We start from the raw sequence: 24,140 nt of genomic DNA, 5'->3' as shown, positions 1-24,140 counted from the left end.
ACACTGCTGACAGCGAACGAGAGGAAAGCCAGGCCTGCTGTTAGCAGTGTGCAGGCAGACTAGGACGGTAGGTCACGCAGACAGTAGACAGTAGACATCAGGGGTGAGGGTAAAAGAAAAGACAAAAGAAAAGACAAAACTTCATCCCCAGCCAAGTAATTTCTGTTACAGATAAACCTTTTTGCCTTTACACTGGGGTGTGTGTGTGGCTGGATTTAAATTGCACTGGGCTGTAACAGTGCTCAGAGTCTGTTGCTGCACCTTTGCACCTCAAAAAGCTATCCATAGCTGGCAGGACAGTAGGAGAATTCTTGCATACTTCTTTCCTTTCACAGAATCATCTAGGTTGGAAGAGACCTCCAAGATCACCGAGTCCAACCTCTGACCTAACACTAACCAGTCCTCCACTAAACCATATCACTCAGCTCTACATCTAAACGTCTTTTAAAGACCTCCAGGGATGGTGACTCATCCCCTTCCCTGGGCAGCCCATTCCAATGCCTCACAACCCTTTCAGTAAAGAAGTGCTTCCTAATATCCAACCCAAACCTCCCCTGGCGCAACTTTAGACCATTCCCCCTCGTCCTGTCACCAGGCATGTGGGAGAACAGGCCAACTCCCACCTCACTACAGCCTCCTTTAAGGTACCTGTAGAGTGCGATAAGGTCGCCCTTTGCCTTGCATGTGGCTACCCGAGACCTGTCTACAATTGCAGAACTTCGACCAGTCTGCATGCCTGGATGTGGTGTTGTGTATACTCTGTGATGACCCACTGAAGGAGACGTGTGCCTTGTGTTAGTTTCCCCTCCAATATCTAAGGCTATAGGTATTGACAAAAGTCCTGTCTGCCAGTAGACACTTATTCTCAACATACCGTAGGGTAAGGCATGTTTGTCATTCAGAGCGCAGATCATACATGTACTTTCAGGACTTAGGTCTGGAGAACTGACTCTGGAAGAGGCAGTTTCCCTCCATCAACAACAGAGGGAGCTGAAGAAAAACTAAATAAGCCTTTGAACTCACTCCCACATCCAGCAGTGGTAAAGTCCAGAAGGGTCTTGCATGTACTAGAAGAATTTCTTGGAAGGGCAAGGGAACTAAACAAGGCACATTTCGTGATTAATCATGGATATCTTTAGAAAACAAATAAAAGGTGCTTGTTGCTGTACAAGATGTATTCCTATGAGGCCACGGTTGTTGGAGACAAAGTGCCATTCTATCTTACGCTGAGCAGAATACTCTTCAACAGTGTGGTCATAATGCGTGCATGCCCAGCTCTGGGAAATTCACGTTCGAAAGCTGGATTCATGTTCTAAACTGAATTTTTCCCTGCTTTGTGGTTTCTAGAACAGAAAGTACTGCATACTTGCATCACCAGCAGTGGTGAAAGCCTTTATGGTTGTGGGAAATCAGACTTTGATTTTGTGTGGAGTAGGTTCTGGTGTAGCCAGTCAATAGATATGTGTTATAGAAGTAAATATATACAGTTTATAAAGGGAATGACCAATCCGATCTTTTTTAGATGTCTTTTTTAGGACAAGATGAACAGTGCTATAGAAGCATCTGTTTCTTTTCCTTGACACTGAAGGAAAGGGAGAGCAGACTGACTAGCTCAAATGCCAGCATTTGTATCGTCCCACTTAGTGTGCCGGTCAGCTTTGAGAATATTGCTGCTAGAAAATATATGCTTTTCTGAAAAGTTCTAGACAATACCCCTATGTATGGTTTTGAGTAAAATGTTTCCATTAAAATTATTTTTTTCTCAGTGACACCTCAGATGCCTAAGAAACTCTCCATGAGGAAAACTACTGTGACTCTACCCTGCAGTCACACTGCAGAAGGCTTAGAATGGAGAAATAACAGGAGAACTAAAATAGGAAAGAAACAGGTACGCAACACAACATTAAAATGCACAGGTAGGATATTTGCTTTCCCGATGTGTTCTTTAACCCTATCTTTGGTCTGGAACCTGTTGTGCAGATGCTGCCTTATTAACATGGAGAACATTAACAAGAGGAGATCCATTTAGGAAATGTTTGCTAAAAAGATGACAGGAACAATAGCTTCATCATTTGTTTGATTCAGTTTCTGTCCCCTTCTGTCAGCCTATCGTCCTGCAAACTAAAATTGAAACCAAGTTAATGAAGCCCTCAAGATGCATTTGTGACCTCAGAGGGAAAACCTATATTATAAAAAATGCGCATAAAGACCATGAATGACTCAGTTTTTCACATGCTTAATAACCACTATGCATGAAGAAGATAATTTCTTCAATTGTGCAGGATGTTGCGGTTCTTTTGGTCACGTAGACAGTGTGAGATGCTGTAAAAAATTGCCAAAAAATAGCTTTCTGTGAATAATGTTTTTTATCACAACAATAGAAACTCAAAGGCTAGTTAGTAATGTTTAATGATTCTTGGCCAAAGATGAATGAACACAAGAAATCTCTACCATGTGATATAAAGACTTCAGTTCTCCTCCCATTTTGGTGCTGCTTTTTATTGCTGTGCACTATATCCATTCATTTTTGCTAGTGTACACTGACAAACCTTTCACACATTTTTTTTTCTCTGTGGGCTATATCTGCTGCTGTTTGGTCACCTTTAATAAACCTCTGCACCAGACACCCACCCATTTCCGCTAACTAACTTCTTGAAAATCGTTTTCTCACGTGAATCACAGTGATACTTATCTGTGTTAGGAAAAGTTATTATCGTAACATTACCCTCAAAGCTACCTCCTGATTTTAGTCCTATCTGATTGCAACTATTTGTATATTAAGTTGTAAACTTATGGTCAGTCACAATGCTTTTTTCTGACTGGTCCTCTCCTTGATTGCACTAGTTGTAAGATCAGTACTGAAGACCATGACAGCTGTTTTCAAGTGATTACATTTAGACTATAACTGTTGAGTAAGGATGCTTCATAGCTGCATACTCAATGTCCTTGCTTGTACTGGTTTATAATTTTTTATTAATATTATTGAGAAATTTTTGTGAGGGTGTGAAGATCAACTTCTGAGAAGAAAAATTAGTATCAGAATAGCTGGGCTAACAGGCTTATTGGTTGTTATCTTTTAATACTTGTACTCATGAAGGTTATTGAATGTTGCAAAGGAACGATGCTTTCTACATCATTCTGGGAAACCTGTTTTTCAGGGCAATTACTTTCCTTCACAAAGTAATATTTCTTCACAAAGAAATTTAGTGAAGTCTTTTTGTAAGAAGGTAAAAACTTTCTATGAAGTAATATTTGTAAAACATACTTCGTTTCTTAAATTTCAATGAATTTTTAAAGATGTATGTGCATGCTGTTGTTTTCACTCTTCTGTGTCAGTCTTTCATCTCTACAGTACCTAGAATTATACTGTGACTGACAGCAGAAGTTGAGTTAGAACTAAGATATTCAGAGTTTTACATCAAGGACCACAATAACTTCCTGTAAGTGTGATGTGGGGGTCTTTGAGATAACATTGTGGGATAAAATCTTTTCACATTCCAGTGAATGTGTGTGGTCTCCTTGTGGGCCAAAAGATTACTTTCCTGTACACACAATAGGTTTTCCATAGAAATGTCTGTACTTATTTTAGAGGGACACAGATCCAAGCAATCTGATTAGCTTTCTGCCAAGCTGTCTATATAAATCATGCAAAAAGTGCTTCTCAGAGCTGAAGGCTTGCTGTAGAACAGATGGGATGTATAAAAATCTAAACTTTTTTTCCAGTTATATTTATTTAAGACATTTCTTATCATGATTACAACAGGGTTTTTAAGAAGAGTAACACTGGATGTGTTTGGAAAGATAGATTTCACAGACACTGGAGAAAGAGCATACTGAGTGGCTGGTAAAAACATCAGCTGCACTTCCACCTGACTGTAAATAATGAATTACAGACCAGACAACTAACATCAGAGTGTTCAATTAAGTGAAACAACATTGGGAAGAAATGCATATTATTAGAGATTGGTGTAGGGATTCATATCCCATGGGACTGATCTGAGCCTTTACCTGATTTTGCCTAAACCTAACTAGGGCCTAATCTATTTTTTTTTTTAAGGGAAGAGTTCCAATAACATGTCAGATCTCACTTTTCTTATCTTTGTCTGCTGCATTATCTGTTTCTCTGACACACAAGGAAATTTTATAAAAAATTATTATTCCTCTGTCTATATTTTTATATAAATAACTGTTATTTATATAAATAACACCCTGTTTATATTTTTAGCACCTGTGGATTCAAATTTTAATACTTGTTTAAGAAATGGGATCGTGGTGTCCAGACTCCGGGACCCTGGCCTGAGTGGGGACTCTAGTAGGTTTCATGTTGGCATCAAGGACCTTGCAATGTATGCATTACAAAACTGATCAGCAAGCCTGAGGCATCAGACATATTGCCTACATGTAGAAAATCTATCATTGTAGGCTGCTAAAATTAGGCCGATACGAATTAAAAGAGGGCAAGAAGGCACTAAGTTTCAGTAGGTGATATGTACACATACAGAGCCTGAGAACTTTTCTACTGGTAAGATGGCCTTGTTCAAACAGCTTTGTTAGAATTTGTATGATTGTTAGCAGTGAATTGGTGTTTTATGGAAGGAAAAATGATAACTCTAGCCAGAGCATATGATTTGGACAGTGGTATTGTGTATTTTTAACTGACCTTCCATCCAAGAGTCAAGTCATTCTAAAACTTTCGTGTAAAAAATATTGTCTTTTTGATTTTTATGCTTTCCTTTATATTTAAATATACATTTTGTTACATTTCTTCATTCAATCATCTTTTCACTCCAACGTATTGGCAGAAATGTTCTACTCAGCTTCCAGTGGTCCAAGAGGTTGGATGTAGCATGGTCAAAAGTGTAGACATGAAGGTTTGTGAAAATAGCAGTTGCATCTGGAAAGGTATGTTCCTGTGTTCCACTATAGCAAATACCCCCATGCACACCGAACAGGAAGATAGAGCAGGCTGCATCTACCATGAAAAAAAACATCTGTTCCAAAAAGTGTTGCAAAATAATACAAAGTGGCTAAGATGTACACAGCTTCAGGCTACTTCTCCTTCAGTTGCCACTGCCTTTGAAGCAATAGCACCCACCTCTTCCATTGTGGTTAACACCTAGTATTTTACCTGGCTCTCCTTTGGGCACGATCAGACACATGAATTCCTTTTGACTTTTGAGTTTCAGATAGGGAATGTGATAAGTATCAGATGGACTTCTAGGTACATGAGAGTTTAAAACATACAGAGATAGTGGACTCTTGTTGCACCTACCTGTAGGGAAAGGTAGCTGGAACAGATTGTCCCCAGCATTGCTTCTGGTTTCATCTGACTGGGAGTTGATTAGTTTAGTTCACTCCAAAAATATCCTAGGACTGAATGAGCATACAGAGAGTGTGAATGATCAGGGGACTAGAAGCTGGGTGAGATGTGAGAATCTAATCTGTCAAATAATACAGATATTCCCAGAGGTTTTTTTGGGTATGCAATACTTTATGAGATACCAAACCAAAATTTTACTGTGTTCTGTCTTAGGTAATTTGTTTTGGTGATCTGGCTATTTCTGTGCTGGACTCCTTCCATTCAGAGATTGATTCATGCTCATGTAAAAATAGTGAGAAACAACCTCTATATGACTGGAGTTCAGCTCATGTGGAAGAAGTTCAGGGGCATGTGAGAGACCGGTGTATATTCATTTGTTACTCTTTTCCATGCACATAAAACTTGCTTCATAGCAGTCAATAGCAACAGCATAGGGAATAGTCACAGTATTTTTTCTTAATGGCAAATGAATATAGATATCAGGAATACTGGGTTTTATTCCACATACCTACTTGTTGATCAAGTGGTCTTACATGCCAGTGATGACTACTTACCTCTTCCTGAGTCTTGTTTTGAGAAGTGACATAGGCATTTGAGACCTGAAATCCTATCAAAAACCAGTGATAATCTTCTAGTACTCAGGCAAAATAACACAAAATGGTGTAATAAAGCTTAATTTCCACTAATAAGAAAGTCTGTTATGCACATTCACGTGTCCACATATGGACACGTGAATAGAGCTGAAATCGTATCAATACGAGTTTGGGGTAGATAAATTGCATATGAGAGAAGAGAAAGCTGAAATGAGTTACACAGATGATTTCATCCTTTTTATCTCAATCCTTAATCCCAGCTACCAATATTAAAGAAGAAAATCATTTTCAAATTGTGTCAAAAGTTGTCATTCTCCAACTGTTATAATTAAGTGCTGTAGCTTCCCTGAACTGTTCTATTTGTCTGGGTTCAGAAACAGTAAATTTTCAAAAAATAACCCAGAATCTAGATATTAGAAATATATATTGCTGCACAGACAAATCTCATTTCAGTGATATCAGACCATTTTTAGTGTTAGGAAGAAGTGTTACATATTGCATAGGGCAAGCAAGGTCTCACACTCAGTTGTTCCTGCAATCCTGCTTGATATTTTAATTCCACAGACTTAGATCTGGAAAAAAATCACCATGGCCTACTTCTTGCTAATCTACAGTCTTCATTTAGGGGGGAGGTGCTACAGTTGAGAGGAGAAACAGTTGTTTGGCAGAAATTCATTTTGGATTAGGGAAGAAGACTAAGGACAAAGTAGGAAAGGACTGTGTGAAATGTTCTCCGCAATTTGTCATTGATAAGACTTCTGTGTGGGATGATAATGCATGTATTTGTGTTAAGAGTGCAAAAACTTGTGAGTGTTGACTTTTTTTTGAACAGAAAAGGTTAGTTGTCAAGGTAGATAATCTATTCTGCCCTTGAAGCTTTTGGCATTCTTTCTAAGTATTCCTCTCTGGAGAATAGTTCAAAAATGAAGTCAAAACAGAGGAAAGTGCGGAAATATGAGTCTCCAGCTCTTTTCTCTGCATATTACAGAAAGACAATTTCTTACTCATAAAAATGTAGCATTAAATGATTCATGGTGCTAATGATCTTTTCCTACAATGCTTAACAGTTGCAGCGTACCGTAGACAATGACCACAAGGGCTGACTCTTCTGTTTGCTCATACCTGTTTTTTACTGCTACTGCTTTTGTTTCTCACTTTTGCATTGTCACAAGCTTGGTGTGCTGTGATCAAAGTGGGTGTGCATTAAAAACCTTTTCCTGTGGTTAGCTGTTGGTGGGAGAGACCTTTTAACGTGATATTAACATCAGAAAGCAAAAAGGTTAATTGCTGTCTGAGGGGGTTTTGAGGTGGGAGAGTCCATATGAACTGGTAATAACAACTTCTGACAGAAAGCTAACCAAAGACAAAGTGAACCATGTTCTGCACTGAGCTGTGAGACAACTTAAATAAAATATAGCGGACCCTATTCTTCACTCTAGCAAATTACATCCATGGAGATTTGAAAGAGTTGTTAAAAGGTAGCTTTCACCTACTTTTGTGTGCAGTGTTTTGGCCTACACAGGATAAATCAAACCCTTTGGGAATGCTGTGGACAATGGACAGTCTAATATAGTCAGTGTGAAAGGCTTAGGCATGAGAAAAACTGGTGGCATTTTGCATTATTGAACTGTGCATGGTGCATCTTCAAATACAGGATGTCAAGAAAGGACACAGAATGAGTTTAGAGCTGTTACCACTGTGAAGTCACCCATGCCATTGGAGCCAGAAGTGAGGCTTCATATTGCTGGTTTGCGCGATGATTACTGTAAGTTACTTTCTTCTATTCAAAGGCTTCTGCAGAGGTTGGGGATACTGATACATGCATCTAGAAAGATGGCAAATGTGTGTCCCCTTCAGATCAAATGGAAACTCTCCAAGACTTATGCATAATGTAATTTTTTTTAATAACATTTCACCTTTGAAAACTGCCTGACTCAGGATGTAGAGATGACCGATCAAACCCAAGAATCAGTATCACCTAGATCTCATGCAGCTTTCTTCAGCAATACAATGTATCAATACAACTTTGAAGTCAAACCCATATACTTATCCCTGCTTATTAATTAAGCTAAGGACATTTCAGATATCTGCTTTGGATGTCTAGCAGACTGTTAATACAGCAGCAGGTTTATTGAGAAGACTTTGAAATCTCTTGGTTTAGGGAGACATCATTGATGTTGTCTATAGTTTAGATGACACATACCTTCTGAACTAAATTCTCACTTACATGTTTGGTGATGTATAGGCAAAAATTAAGCATACACAAGTTACACCTGAACATGCATGGATTTCTGGTCTAAATATATAGCACCAAATATAAAATAATAATAATAATAACAATAACAATGATAATAATAATAATAATAGAATAAATATAAGCACCAAATATGTGTCTTAACACTTCTGACATTCTAACAACCCTGTATATGAAAGTGTTAAAAAGTGTCCCTGTGCTTTTTTTATTTCAACTTTTAACATGTCCTTACAAATATTCTTTAAATGTAAATCTGTGAGCAGGACAAAGGTTTATTTGCATGCAGATTGAGGCTGGATTTCTACCTGGATGATTTACACTGATTATGCACAAAGTGTGTCCCAAGATTAAGCATAAATAGTCTTTGGAAATGATTTCGTAATATTTATTTCTGACTGCAGCAACCAGGACTCTAATCAAACAGCTGGCAAACAGCTAGTGATGAAGAACCCTCATTTCTGGTGGCAGAAATTAGAGTGATGTGAGCATCCAAAATGGAGTATGATAGATGCAAAAAAAATGATGAGGAATCTGTCAGTCATGTTCTGCTGTACAAGCCTACCAGCTTGTGGACACTAGCCTGATGAAGACCTTGGCTTGTTAGAAATACTCTCCTTCATTTAGTTCTCATTTGGTGTCTTCATCAAACACTAGCTAGTAATGGTTTCATAGAAACAATGTCCTGAAGTTTTCCCATAGCTATTAAAAAACAAACAAAACAACAACACCTCTCCCCCAAAACCATGCGCCTCTCTCCCATCCCCTACCTACAACCTTCTTGCAGTGATTTTTAGTAGCTTTCTTCTAGATCTGAACATACTGGACTGGAACCTTGAAAATCTCATTGCTGTTGCTGTAGGACCTGCTGCACACATCTTGAATGGAAGAACTCTTCAAGGCATTGAAAGCATTGGTTTGAATTCCTGTTCCAAATACATTTCATCTCTGGCTTGGATAAAAGAAGGAACTTGCCTTGCAGTTGGCACTAGTGATGGAGAAGTGCAAGTACTTAATAATTTACTTTTTTAGTCTTTTATCCATTTCTAGCTAAAATAGCCACAAGACAATATATATATATATATATTTTTTAATTGAAACAAAACAGAAAGATTGGCGGAAATACAGAAAAACCCTTCTGGAGACAATATTTAGCACTTATCCCATATTATCATGCATTTTATTGAATAAGTAGATGCTATCCACTATTATCTACATGGAGCCTCTGAAGCTACTAAAGAGCTGGTGACTGAACTAATGACTCAGCTGTCCAAAGAGTCAGAATTTTTCCAAAAGTAAAAGGAACTCTAAATTATTTTTTTCTCAGCACAGGCTATTCTTTCTTGTACATCTCTTACGAAGAGATCTGTCCAGTAGTGACAGATGCCTTTAGAACTTCAGCTAAAATTCTCTTTATGGATTCACACACTTACATGCAGAATTTGACTTCAGTCTGATTATACCCATACACCTCAGGCTGCTGTTACAGAGCAGTCCTCTTATTGAAAGGTTTTTTTGGACCTTGACTGAGATGCTAGAAAATATGGGGATCTACCTGCTGCAATTCTGAGTCAGCAGTCTGAAGGTACTGAAGGGCAGTGCATTCAAACATGCACTTCCAAACACTGCCATATAAATAAATAGTTTTAATCTCAGAGATGCACATTCTCTCACAGTAAAATTTGAAAATACTCCTTCTTGTCTTAGTTGTGAAATAAATGAGCTTGAAGTTGTCCCTATGTCAAACTAGAACTGGGCAGTGGTTTACATGCAAATTATGAGAACTATATATTTGTATATATGTATATTTTTCCTCTTAAATTTGTATTTGTTTTGTTTGTTTTGGATTGGCAGCTGTGGGACATTGAAACCAAAAAGAGGTTGAGAAATATGTTTGGTCACCTGTCTGTAGTTGGTGCTCTGAGCTGGAATCATTATATTCTGAGCAGGTGGGTGGTGTAGCATGTTCCCAGAAAGAATCCTGATGCTTTCACTTAGACAAGTGTCAAGCTTTCATTTTAGGTGTTTTTGTTGGCTCTGCTTGTAGGTGATATATCCTGTGACTTAACAGCCTTTGCAGGAATAATATAGGTTTCCTTAATGGCAGGATAGAAGCCAAAAGGAATTTATCCCACCTCTTCAGTCTTTTCTTCTCACTCTTCTAGAAAACTGTCAGCACTTGCAGAATCTCACTAGGATGTGGAGACTATGGTTCTAGTTTTGTGAAAAGCCTGAGCTCTAAATGGTGTTGTCTCCAGCGGGTCTGGGCTCCAAAAATCTTAGCCTACTCAATGCAAGGGAGAGGGCCTGTATCTTAGGCTCCATTGATATCATGGCAGCACCCGTCTTTTTAGCTACATAGCAACACGGAAACAATAGCAAAGGTTGACTAACTTTGTTGTTAACCTCAAGAAAGTATCTCTTGATAAGAACGCTAGAGGTAGTTTTATTTTGATTTCATATGATGCTGTGGCTTTTGGGTGTGGTAGATGGAGTGAGGTACAAGGATACCAGATAATCAAGCAGATAATAAAGTGCGGTGGCTCTTGCAGAAGTAGGTACTGTGGTGGGCTAAGCTACAAGGGTGTAGCTTCAACACCTGCCAGTGCCAAGTGGCATAACCTTGTAACAGTAATGAATAGTTTCAGTGTGCATTTCAGCTTGGCCAAAGGAGTGAAAACAACAGAAGCATTACAAATCTCTCTGAGTAGAAAATGAGTATAAAATTCAACATGGATCTGTGAACTACAGTTATTGTTGATAGTCTAGGTTCAGATAACAGATTTCTCTTTTTTTAAGTCTGAATCTAACCATATCATTACTGCACAGTTAAAATAATCCATATGATAAATTAAAAAAAAAATAAAAAGGCATGGAATTAGTATTCATTATAACTAAAATAAAAGCACAATTCTTACAGAAAACTTCAATATCAACAGTTGATACTTTGGGATTGCACACTAATTCCTGTGGTTAAAAATTGCATCCTCAAAATAATGAACCTCTAAACAAATTTCAGTATTACAAATTAACTTGTCCCAAATTTTTATTAGCTTCTATTTGTCTTTAGCAAAACAGATACTATCTTCTTTGTCAAAAGCAAATAATTCTGATTTTTTATTATACCAAATCAAAAACTTTATTTTCAAATAGGATTCTTGGGAGCCAAGCTCCTTCCCACTCCTGCCACTACAGTCACTGAAAACCTTAATTTGGCCATTCAATTCATCTCTTTTGGTTAGAATTAATGCTTATTATTTAGGAGGAAAAATCTATACAAAGCTTCAGGAGAGAAATGATCATGCCTTTGCATATAATGCATATACTGCTATGTATATTTACAGATATTTTCCATAAAGATGTGCTTAATATTCACTAGTGCACTGCTTGGTTGAAATCTTTCAGACTTTTGTAGACTTGAAGAGCGTGGCAGGTAGGTAATCCAAGCACAATAGAGTGGCATTCAGTCACTTTGTGCATTTTTAGAGCTTCCAAATCACTCTACTTGCATCTGAGAAATCTTTAAGAGTCGGTACAGGAAGGTCTCCAGTCGTTATTGCCTGAAATGGATCTGTTGCAGTAATGTCAGATACATGTTTCTTGGATACCCAGAAAGTAGGTATTGAATTTGCTGATTTTTTCAGTGTCATCAGAACAGGAAATGTTAATTTCCAGCAGGAGGTTTTGGTATATGTTTAATGTAGGTAATATCCTTAGAAAGGCAGTGACCACTGATGAGTAAAACCCACATCCAGGAGATAAACTGTAACAGTAGCTGTGCTTCCAGACAGGGCATTTCTTCCTTCCTTTGGTAGACTGACTCTTCTGGCCATGGTACCCGTGGGAGAGCACGGCCTGAGGGAGTGGACCCTCAGGAAAGATAAAACCATGCACCCATTTTCTAACAGGTAACTAGTGCAGCAGTGTCAGACAAAGAGGGGAAATATGCTGTGACAGGTAGAGGTGACTGGTGCAGACTTTCATTCAACCTGGAAAAGGGAAAGAGAAAGGGGCCAAGAGGGGGGACAGGACAGAAGAGCACAGTGACTCCTAAGCCTTTTCCCAGGCCAGTGCAGTTTTACACTGCCTCTTTGTTAGGCGTGGAGTCGCATCCAGCCTTGGCAAAATTCATGTTGCAAAAATATTTCTTTTGAAGAATGGAAAGAGTTTACATTGAGTGGTTAACTGTTGAACAAGCAGGCATACATTGCAATATGGATTCAGGCAAATGAAAACCATGATGAAGAGCAGGTATTTTGCCTGGCTGGTTCCGAGCAGCCGCTTTGTCGCTTTCTGTTGTGAGCCACCCCTGACAAAGTACTGTTGTACTGCATGCATGCTTTGCTCTGATGTGGTTTGCTTCTGAAACCACTGAAGAAACATGAATATGATGAGGTAGATTGTTGTCGTTAACATCAAATGTAAGCTGTCTTTTTCTCATTTACAGTGGTTCACGACTAGGATCTATTCATCATCATGATGTTCGTGTTGCTCAGCACCACATTGGGACTCTTTGCCAAAACAAACAAAGCATTTGCAGCCTGAAATGGTCGCTAACCGACCAGCTGCTCGCAAGTGGATCTAATGATGGTACGTTGAATATCTGGCCTAGTGACCCTGGTGTGAAAGTGCAGTCACAGCCATTGAAGACCATACCTCACTCTTCAGCAGTTAAGGTATATGGTGGAGGAACATCTTCTTTTTTGTATTTGATCTCATGAAATTATGTTGTTGATGTAAACAGTTACGGATTTTTTCAGATTATTTCAGTTTCTTTGGATTTCTGTTGGCTTCTTCTCCTGACTCCAATGCAGTTAATTTTCAGACCAGTTCTCATGCAGATAAGTTTGATAGTGCTTTGACTGATTAGGAAATGTTACCAAATCAGTAGGCCTTTGTAAATACTATATCAAATAGCAATGAAACCTACAGCCTGCTCCCCTCTTTCTCTATCCTGCGCAGAAAACTTCAGTGGCACAATACTTAAAATTTACCAAACAAGACCTTTCAATAATAGGAGTTCTGGAAAAGTCTCTCAGAACTTCCTTCTGCTGAAATTATTTTAAATGTGAGGTTTCTTTTGACATCCTGATCATATTCTCATTTCAGGGTATGATTGCTGGTAACAAAGGATCTGAACTGAGAAACTGGAAACGGAACAATTTAGATTCTCCAACTTTATAAAGTCCCAATCTGTGAGGGAGACAGGACAGGTATCAGCAGTAAGGGGGAGTCTAGCATTTATGAACTGTTAATCCTCCCAGAAAATTCTGTGTCTGGCTTGAAGCACTGATGTTAAAGGGTTAGAGAAGGTTATTGAAATAGGTAGAAATCAGTTCTTAGTAGCTTTTCTTCAGGTAGAGACTTGGCCTTAGGCATATTGAGGAAATAACTCAGAAGAGGCCATCTTTCTTTTAAGTCCTGTAGGCCATGTTACTGAAGCTTCTGTGATGGCTTTTTCAAACAGTAAGTCAGACTGTATTCCGCTGGCTTCTTCTGGTACTTCTGTGACTTGTGAAGGGGAAGCAGAGAAGCTAGAGTGTAATGGGCTTGTGTGATGGAGTGGGTGCTAATGTGAAGCAATGTCAAAGGAAGGAGTTCTTGGAGGTTTGGGATCCTACATTCTGCGTGTATATGGAAGGAGGAGAATGATATAGGGTGGAAAAAAACAGAAAAGATACATTCTGGGTGCTTGTTGCAGTTCATTTTTCCAGTTAGGCTTTTAAGCAAAATCTATTCTCTGTTTTTCGAGCTAACCTCCTAGTCTGTTCTGGCATATGTTTTCTTTTCCTTTTTTTTTTTTTTTTTTTTTTTTCTTTTCTTCTCAGGCTATGAACTGGTGTCCTTGGCAGTCCAAAGTCCTTGCTACAGGGGGTGGAATGAAAGATGGGATTTTGCGTGTCTGGGACATAAACCGTGAGAAAATCATCCAAAGTGCAGCTACAGATTCTCAGGTGAAATGATGAAATGTCTGCATGCTTAGGCTATGCTCTTCTTGTATAGCTGTGCTCATTTGGCAAACTCCCACTGACTTTGAGGGTGGTTCTGCGGACAGAGGAACAGCAGGATTTTCTCTGGATCTGCTTCTTGTAGCATTGTGCTACATTCGGCACTGCAGTGTATGGCTGGACTCAGAAGCAGTTTGTTGTTTTTAATTCACCACTTCTGTCTCCACACAGAAGTGCTTGAAGAGGAGGTGGTCTCACAGCCAGACACTTTTTATCTTCTTTTCCGTAGTGACAATGATGGTTTTGGCCAAAACTCTTATGAGGAGAGAACATTGAGTGGGAAGGAAACATCCCAGAGTGCTGGTGTAGGGAGAAGTCTAAGAGTCAGAGGGCAAACATCAGTCTCTGGAGTTTGCATATTAGGAGACAGAAGAACAGATTGTCGGCTGGAATAAAGCAGCATAACTGTTGATATTCCTGGAGCTATGACAACTTAGCTGAAGATGTGTTTAAAGGGCTTTGGTTTTATACTGATAGGCTATTACCACATTTAGACAATAAAACAGCTGTGCTTTCAAGTATTGCAAGAAATAGAAAGATCCTTCTAAATAAGTAAATATTCTGTTGGGGCTACTTCTCAGCTTGTTTAAATACTGTAGAAAACATTTCAGATCTACTGGATGGTGTATATGAAGCCTTTCTGAAAACTAAAACATTATTTTACATTGCAATAGATTTGTTCCTTGCTCTGGTTACCCAAAACCAGTGAACTGATGACTGGACAAGGCCTTCCTGGAAATCAGATGAAAATGTGGGAGTATCCCATGCTTGTCAATTCATTGGAACTCTATGGCAAGTATTTCAGTTAATAGTTTTAACTATTTCAATTAGCTATCTTCCTGTCTAATCAACATGTTTTCACAAATGCAAACCTTATACTTTTAAGTAAAATAAAGTTAAAAAGAGCAGTCGCCCACACTTCCTGTCACTACCTACGTGCATACATTCATTCACAGAATCCAGATGTATGGAATTGTAAAGGTTGACTTATTAAGATAACGGTGTAAGTTGCTTCTGTAAAATTCCTTGGTTTTAATGATGGGGTTCTCTTATCATTTCTAAGGCCACCTGTTGTGGTTTAACTCAGCCAGCAGCTAAACACCACACAGCCGTTCGCTCACCCTCCCCCCTCCCTCTCTGGGATGGGGGAGAGAAATGGAAAAGTGAAGCCTGTGGGTTGAGATAAAGACAGTTTATTAAGACAGAAAAATATAATAATAATTATAAAAATAATGATGATAATAGTACTACTACTAATAATATGTACAAACAAGTGATGCACAATGCAATTGCTTACCACCCGCTGACCAATGCCCAGCCTAACCCCGAGCAGTCTGGTTCCCCTCACCCCAGCTAGCCCCCCCTATATATTGTTCAGCATGACCCCAAATGGTATGGAATACCCCTTTGGGCAGTTTGGGTCCCCTGTCCTGGCTCTGTCCCCTCCCAGCTCTTGCTGCACCCCCAGCCTGCCTGCTGGCAGGACAGAGCGAGAAGCTTGGTGCAAGCACTGCTCTGCAACAATTAAAACATCAGCGTGTTATCAGCACTCTTCTCATCCTAAGCCAAAACATAGCACCCCACCAGCTACTAGGAGGAAAATTAACTCTGTCCTAACTGAAACCAGGACGCCACCCCAGGTGCAGGATGTTGGGGGTGTCTTCACCCTAAGGTTTTCTGGGCCTGGACTGAGTGTTTTTGCCAGTATATTGTAGGCTGATGGCCTTCTAGATAAAACAAACCAGAAGTGGGATTTCTGGTTTACAGCTGGTCATGCCGGGATACTGAACCAGCTTCAAAATGAAGTTTGAAATAAATCTCTATGTCTGAGTTTTAGTTAATGATTTTAGCTGTGAAGCAATGTAATGCAGCATGTTTCCCTTGTGCCACGCTGACATGCAGTGGAGTTCCCTTACAACTCTGTATTGGTCCATGAAGCTGCAGAGCTACATATCACAGTTGTTTTTTGACACTAAGCCTTTTTTGTTGCTGGTGCTTGCTGTCAGTCAGATGCATTGTGTTTTATTTGTTCCAGTGTTAGCTGAAGTGATCCAGTAGATAACCTGAAGTTAAAAGGAAAGCACAAATTTGCACATGGCTGCATTTTCTCAAGTATGATTGGTTTTCACACTCACCGACAAGATATAACAAATGAAGCTTTGCATTTTTAACCTGACAGACATAGTTGATATTTACAAATGCTTTTTATACCCTATTATTACATTTGAGGGCATTTATTAAATTTCTGATGTGTGCTATACTGGCATGCTGTCCTTGGAACCAGTGACCTGACTTCAGTACTAGACTATAAGGGGAAATGAAAGAATAGTCAAAACAAAGACAAAAGGAAGAGAGGTCAGCAAAGACGTTTGTTTATCTGGTTACAGATTATCCTTGTGTTGTGCTGCTTATCTGTGCTGCTTTTTTTTATCCCTACTAATTTGTGGGATATTTATGTCTCTTTCAATTGCATATAATTTGCAGATAATTAATTTGCAGATAATTTCAAATAATTTGCAATAATTAATTGCAGATAATTGCATGTGATATTCTAAGAAATAATATGGAAAGTGACATGATCATTAGTCTTAACTGCTGCATTAAGGTTTCTCAATTCTTGAGTGTAGTTTTTCTTGAATGTAGTTTTTCAAAGAAAACCTAGATCTACCTTTGAGAACAGTGTATGGTGTAAAACGTTTACCATATAAGTAAAAGATGTTGCTAACTTCTTGATGCTGGAGGGTTAGTTATCAGCCTGTTTCTGATTCAGTTTACTTCACCTGCAAAAGAAAATAATTTTATTTTAAAATAATTTTATTGAATAAAAAGACCAGATTGCTCTTACACAGATATATTTCTGCTTATGAAGACTTACTAACTTATTGTAAGCAAGTGAATGCTTGAAACAATTTAAAATGTATCAAAATATGTTCAGAAAAAAACACTGTAATGGATGATTATGACATGGTTCAAAATCAGCCTCAAACACTCTTCAACACGTGAGTCTTACACCCAAAGAAATTAATAGATAAATTGTAACTGAATTTCATTGTTGAATCCTGCCAAATTCTGAAAATCCTGAAAGTACTCAGGTGAAGCATCAAAAACTACTGCTGAGTACTTTAGTACTTCCTATTGCTGAACATATTCAGAACAGAATAATGAGTGAAAGATAGTAACCTTCTTGTTGCAGAGCCCATCTCTGATATGCTTCTGATAGAACTATTAGAGTTTCTAGTTTCACTAGAAAAAAAATGCATTTTGGATATAAATGTCCTCCCTCAGAGCAGTTCTTTTAGATCAAAGAAAACACATAAGGAACCAAAACATGTGATTGCTGTGAAAAGTACCTGGATGTGATCTTGAAACATAAAACCCCAGCCTTCTCTACTCAGAAAATATGGAAATGAATAATTTCAACTTTTCTGATTTCTTCTGATCCTTCTTCTCTTCTTTTTGACTGAAACTAGTAATTAGTTTTCAGTCAGTATTGTGAATAGTTTTGGATGCTTACAAAGGCCACATCTGCAACTGCTCCTTCAGAATTGCTACAGACACTGAATGGAGACAGTGAAAGGAAATTTCTGGCTTGCAAACTCCTGGTCCTTGATATTGACAAAGATTGTGTACTCTTCAATATCTTAAGAAGGAGCAAAGCCTCAAAAAATATCTGCTGGAATAATTTAGTAGTGGTATTGAAACTCTGATTACAAAGTTTAGGTGGGACACATATTTCTCAGCACTAGGACAGCAGAAACTTCCTTTCAGTCAAAAAGCCATTGCAGCAGCTTCACAAAGTTAGGGCAGACTGGCCATCTACAACACTCCTGTGGATCTTCATCAGGTACCATTGTGGTAAGTTCCACAGTGTCAGAGGGCCTTACAGGTCTTCACATGCTTATCCTCATAATATCATTCTGAGGATTAATATTATTTCCCCATTGTGTTCATGGAGAATGTGGGTACGAAGATCATCTATATTCCTTCAAGTTGTTCACCCAGGACTTTCTTCACACCTTCACACTTCTTTTTAGGATGTGGTTCATCTTGTCTGTTTTAGGTGAGAGACACTATGTCTCAAAAGTGTCTTTTTTTTTTTTTTCCCCTGTGGAGGATGACCTCAACTATATGACCATCAGTAACTCATCAACCCAAAGAAGCCAATAAGTAAAAATAGAAAAGCTTCTGATTCGTTATGCCCCTTTGTGCCTAAAACCTTAGCACTAGCATTGCGTAAGATCACACAAAGGCTTATGGCAGAGTAATGAGGTAAATACAGGTCTCAGTAGTCTCAGTTTAATACCAAACAGTTTTTCTTTCTTTGTTTCTAAAGTCAGTTACTTCTACCAAGGGAGATGCTTGTATAACCTTATTAATAACCATTATATATGGTTATTATTATATATATGTATAACCATTAACCTTGTTAATGCCTTTTGTACATTATTTGTGCTGCCAGGCTGGGATAGCTTCTGGCTTTCAGTATCTAGCTGCCAAAGTTTAATACAACTGCAGACAAACTCAGATGTGCTCAATTTCAATAAATTATTCATTGGGATCACTGTTAAAAAATCCTTTTAACAGTAATAACGTAGCAGCTGGAAACACTATCTCATGATTGTTGGATCAGCTGCAAACTGTCTGCAAAGCATGTGCAGCCAGATGGGAAAGCTCAGGAGTGAGAGACATTACCAAACACAGATGAGACTGATGTTGTAAATGCAGTGGAGAATCATGAGTTCAGGTTTAATGTTTTTCTGTGACAGAAATTACTTTGCAATGCAATGCAATACTGGCAGTTAAAGCTTGGTCCCTAAAAAGAAAATACCGCCTTCAGTTCTTTCTTAATGTGAAAGTACTCTATAAAAAAGGCTATCTTTACACATCCTGTGAAGCACATCAACCCGATGCAGTAAAAGCAGCACAACCTCTGCTGTGGATGGGTGTGATAAAAGTGATAGACATTCTCTCTGTAAAACTGTGCTATATCTTGCATTTTTTGTACATATTTTGTCTTCCAGGTCATAAAGGGAGAGTCCTGCATATAGCCCTGAGCCCAGACCAGAGCAGGCTCTTTTCAGTTGCGGCTGATGGGATAGCTTGTCTGTGGAAATGCCACGAGTCTGGGAAGAGCAAGCACAACAGCAAGTTTTTTTATAATGGTTATTAGAGCTCATTCCTGTGACTTCTTTTCCTTGAAAGCAAATGATTAAATGTATTTCATCCATTCAATAAAATTCAAAATATGTGTGTTCCTTCCAATTGAAACATGGCAAAAGATAGTATCTTTTTTTTTTCTTTTTTCCAAGAGTAAAGCAATTTTTTGCTTTTATCCATCATATGAAATGTTAGTAGCTTGTCTTTCTTAGCCTAGAGGAAAAATATTCTAACTCTGAAGAATAACATCATTTATTTTCATTAAACTAGCAAGCATGGATGGAATCCACCATTTGTCAAGTGCCAACATAAAGTCTTAGGTCCTGCCTTTAGCTATAACTCTTGTAAGTTATTTTACATGATTTTAATGTCTCTGCATGCCAGGCTGTGTAAATTGGCTTGCGTCATTCAAGGGCTGGGATCAGCAGATACCAGTCCAGGGGACTGGATTGTTCCATATATCACATAGATCATGGTACAAAATCTGTCTAAATATTTCTAGAGATCTTGGCTAAATATATGACTCTAACTAAAAAGAAACATTTTCTTTGGAATTCTTTATTGTTTTCATAGTGCTAATGATAACTAACTTTACTAGAAATACTGTCTGTATTGGATTTTGAATTGTTTTCTTTTACCCACCTACTGTGTCTGATGGATGTTTGAAAATATAAATAACTGCATAATAATTATATTAATATGCATAATGTTGTAATCAACTGGCTAACAAGCCAGCTGGGCATTGCCAAAGAAGTATTCTGTTTGGATCAAACACAGCACTTAGTTCACTGATCCCTTAAGGGTACCAGTTTAATTCTGGGTGTCAGAAAACCTGGCAGCTGCTACTCTTGTATGAATTTTATTTAATGCTCACAAGAACCAGACCTTTTGGACTTTTATTTGTCTGCATAAGACCTGTACACTGTCAACAGCTAAGTAAGGATGTCAGGATTGGTCTTCATTGCTATTCAGGTGCAGCTCAGTAGTGCTATTGAAAGCATGTTCTAACCACAGATGTCTTTTGAGCTTTGATTTCATTATTGGGAATGAAGAGAAGCAGGGGACAAAGACATAAAAATTCACTCTTACTTTTGTGTATTAAAAACCCTTTGAGCTCAGAAACCCATACTGCTTTTGTCCCCTTCCCCTCACTCCCCAGTGTTAAATATGTTTTGAGTATTTCTTGTAGATGAACTGGGAGAAAACGGAAGATACAGTGTCAGTCAATGGAAAATTAAGCAGTGACAAAAAGCTTGAGAAGAGACAGGCAACGTTAAAGGGGCATAAGCATCACTGGAAATGAATGTGAAACTGTCATGTCTTTAGTTCTCATCATTCTTAAAACCTCATCTGCCGTTCATAAGTCACGTGGTCACTAACTTTAGGTCTGGAAGGTTGAGACCACTCATCTTTCTTGCCTAAGAAGTTGCTAATTTACAGTACATCTGCCACCAAGTTACTGGTTTCCGTGGTCATCTCGCTTGGTCTTCAGAACAGGCTCGAAAATGGGAACATTGATTATCAATTTAGAAATGACTATGAAGATGTCTAAGAATGGGAAATAACTTATACTGTGCCTGTCTTCTAATATGAGCATGTTTCCTGCAGCTGATTTTATCAAACATTTAGAATATGAATTAAATATTCAAAACACCATTTTTTTTTAAGGTTAAAAGTAATTTTTTTTTTTTTTACATTTATGATTGGGGAAAAAAAAAAACAGTGACATTCAGTTCTTTACTCATATATTTCTGGGATGCCCTCAGAAATTCTTTCCTTCCTATGATGGTACATAAATGATATTGGTTTGCCAAACAAAAGAAAGAGGATGGAGTTGTGGTGGAGAAGGAGCTAGTTAATACTCAAGCATATTTTATTGGATGCTCATCTGTCAAAATAAAAAAAAAACTACCTTACTTTCAGACTGAGAAGTGCTCAGTACTTAGTTAATTATCCTTGTTCATTAATGAGTTGTAAAGCTGTGTTGGCCCTGGACATATTTTAACACAATACCTAAAAGTGGGAGAAGTCACCGATTTCTCTAGAACTAGCCAGTAAACAAATATCTGAAACTGTGTGTGTGCATGCGCACAGTAGCTCTGTTCTATGACCCTGCCTAAGAAAGCATTTAAACATGTATTTAAACTCGAGACTGTGACTAACTGGGGGATTGGTCTAGATGATCTTTCAAGGTCCCTTCCAATCCCTAACATTCTGTGATTCTGTAATCTGAGACAAATTAAACATATACTGAGGTGCCTTTTCTGGATATGCTTCTTTTCTAAATGGTCTCATCTACTGTCAGTTCCTTTCACATGGCCAATATCTATCTTGCTGTAACAGAAATTTGAGGACTTGAGTGGGTAGCATGCTTCTGCTTCACTAAACTTTTAGTTTGTTTCTGAATACTTACAGGCATAGAACACACAGTTGGTAGATCAATGTTCATGCATGGCTGCCTCATTCTGAGATCTTAACATCTGAAATCAGGCAAAATGTGAAACCTTGACTTCTTCCCTGTAAAATGGGGTATATTTTTAGCTCATTGCTGTTTAGGTGTGTAGCCTGTGGTTCACAGAAGCACAGCATCCCAGAAGGGCTGAAGCTGACAGGGACCTTTGGGTCCATCTGGCCCAGCCCCTGCTCCAGCAGGGACACCCAGAGCAGGCTGCCCAGGACCACGTCCAGGTGGCTTTTGGAGATCTCCAAGGAGGAGATCCCTCATGCACACAGTGAGGAAGTGCAAGTTCCTGATGTTTGGATGGAAACAGGTTTGTGCACACTGTCTCATCTGGTCACTAAACACTGCTGGGAAGAGCCTGACTCCGTCCTCTTTACACTCCCATCCCCCTTCAGGTATTTATACATACTGAGATCCCCCCGCTGTGCCTCCTCATCTCCAGGCTGCACAGTCCCAGCTCTCTCAGCCTCTCTTCATAGGCTCATCCTCTCTCATCATCTTGGTGGCCCTGCACTGAACCCTCTTCAGTGTGTCCACATCTTTGGACACAGTGCTGTAGGTGGCCTCACCAGTGCTGAGTAGCGTGATCTCCTCTCTTGACCTGCTGGCACAACTTTGCCTCCTGCAGCCAAGAACAAGACCATTAGCTTTCTGATCAGGACGGGCATGTGGCTGACTCATGTTTAGACCCAGACTGAGGCAGAGATCAGTGCAAGGTGCTGCCCCTGGGTTGGGGCAATGCCAGACACAAGCACAGACTGGGAGAAGAACCCAGTGAGAGCATCCCTGCAGAGAAGGACTTGGGGGCTCTGGTGGACAGAAAGCTCGACACGAGCCAGCAGTGTGTGCCTGCAGTCCAACTGCGTCCTGGGCTGTGCCAACAGAGGGGTGGGCAGCAGGTGGAGGGAGGGGATTGTGCCCCTCTGCTCTGCCCTTGTGAGGCCCTACCTGGAGTGCTGTGTCCTGGGCTGGGGCCCCCAGCACAAGAAGGATGTTGATCTGCTAGAACGGGTCTAGGGGAGGGCCACAGAGATGATCAGAGGGCTGGAGCACCTCTCCGGTGAAGACAGGCTGAGAGAGCTGGGGATGTTCAGCCTGGAGAAGAGAAGGCTTTGGGGTGACCTCACTGCAGCCTTTCAGTACTTGAAGGGGGCTTATAAAAAGATGGAGAGTGACTCTTTTCCCAATCAGATAATGTTAGGATGAGGGGGAATGGTTTTAAACTAAAAGAGGGGGAATTTAGATTAGAGGTTAGAATGGTGAAGAAGGAGTTGGGAGGAGCCCTGATGAGAAGGACGTGGTAGTTCTGGTGGATGAAAAGCTCAACATGAGCCAGCAGTGTGTGCTTGCAGCCCAGAAGCCAACTGCGTCCTGGGCTGCATCAAAAGCACCGTGCCCAGCAGGGTGAGGAATCAGAGAATGCCAGAATATCCCGACTTGGAAGGAACCCACAAGTATCATCGAGTCCAATCCCTAGGTCCACACAGGTCTACCCAAAAATTCAGATCATAGGGCTAAGAGCACAGTCCAAACACTTCCTAAACTCCAACAGGCTTGGTGCTGTGATAATGTCCTCGGGGAGCCTGTTCCAGTGCGCGACAACCCTCTCAGTGAAGAACCTCTTCCTGATACCCAGCCCAACCCTCCCCTGTCACAGCTTGACTCCATTCCCTCGGGTCCTATCGCTGGTCACTGAGGAGAACAGATCGGCGCCTGCCCTTCCACTGCCCCCTGTGAGGAAGCTGTAGGCCGCAGTGAGGTCTCCCCTCAGCCTCTTTTCGAGGCTCAGCAGGCCAAATGACCTCAGCTGCTCCTCATACGTCTTCCCCTCAAGGCCCTTCACCATCTTCATAGCCCTTCTCTGGACACAATGAATGTGTATGTGGAGGTTGGAACTAGGTGACCTTTAAGGTGCCTTCTAACCTGTGACATTTTGTGAAATTCTATGAAAATTCTATGATTCTTCCCCTCTGCTCTGTTCTCCTGAGACCCCACCTGGAGTCCTGCATCCAGGTCTAGGGCCCCCAACAAAAGGACATGGACCTGTTGGAGTGAGTCCAGAGCAGACGGGCCGAGGGAGTTCGGGTTGTTCAGCCTGGAGAAGGGAAGGCTCCAGGGAGACCTAGTAGTGGCCTTCCAGTACCTAAAGGGGGGTCTATTCCACTTTCTTTTAGCTAATGCCTATTTCCAATGAAACAAACTTGAAAGCAACGCAAAATAAAAACCATTTTTATGGTGTTCATGGTATTGTAAAAACCCAAGATTGTCCCCAAGAGATGGGGAGAAACATTTTTCACAGTAGGTCTGTTTGATTTTTGACAAGAGGTTGCTGAAGCACTCAAAAATTTCA

At 39.7% G+C, this 24,140-nt stretch overlaps 1 protein-coding gene across 1 annotated transcript in view; it reads left to right on the top strand.

The window, feature by feature from the left end:
• CDC20B (cell division cycle 20B) overlaps positions 1 to 19,342 on the top strand; it is a gene marked incomplete at both ends in the record, with an annotated part of 39,941 nt that extends 20,599 nt beyond the window's left edge. Inside the window, 8 exons of the mRNA XM_084305136.1 lie at positions 4,226 to 4,312; positions 7,568 to 7,678; positions 8,976 to 9,172; positions 10,019 to 10,113; positions 12,612 to 12,840; positions 13,993 to 14,118; positions 14,847 to 14,964; positions 19,194 to 19,342. Of these exons, the coding sequence (XP_084161262.1) occupies positions 4,226 to 4,312; positions 7,568 to 7,678; positions 8,976 to 9,172; positions 10,019 to 10,113; positions 12,612 to 12,840; positions 13,993 to 14,118; positions 14,847 to 14,964; positions 19,194 to 19,342 (1,112 nt within the window). The remainder of the gene's footprint in view (positions 1 to 4,225; positions 4,313 to 7,567; positions 7,679 to 8,975; positions 9,173 to 10,018; positions 10,114 to 12,611; positions 12,841 to 13,992; positions 14,119 to 14,846; positions 14,965 to 19,193) is intronic.
• Between the last annotated feature and the right edge of the window lie 4,798 nt (positions 19,343 to 24,140).

This window comes from Netta rufina, assembly GCF_964035555.1.
Source record: "Netta rufina genome assembly, chromosome: Z".
NCBI classification, from domain to species: Eukaryota; Metazoa; Chordata; class Aves; order Anseriformes; family Anatidae; genus Netta; species Netta rufina.
The sequence above is the reverse complement of the archived record's forward strand: the minus strand, read 5'-3'. Positions and strand labels throughout refer to the sequence as shown.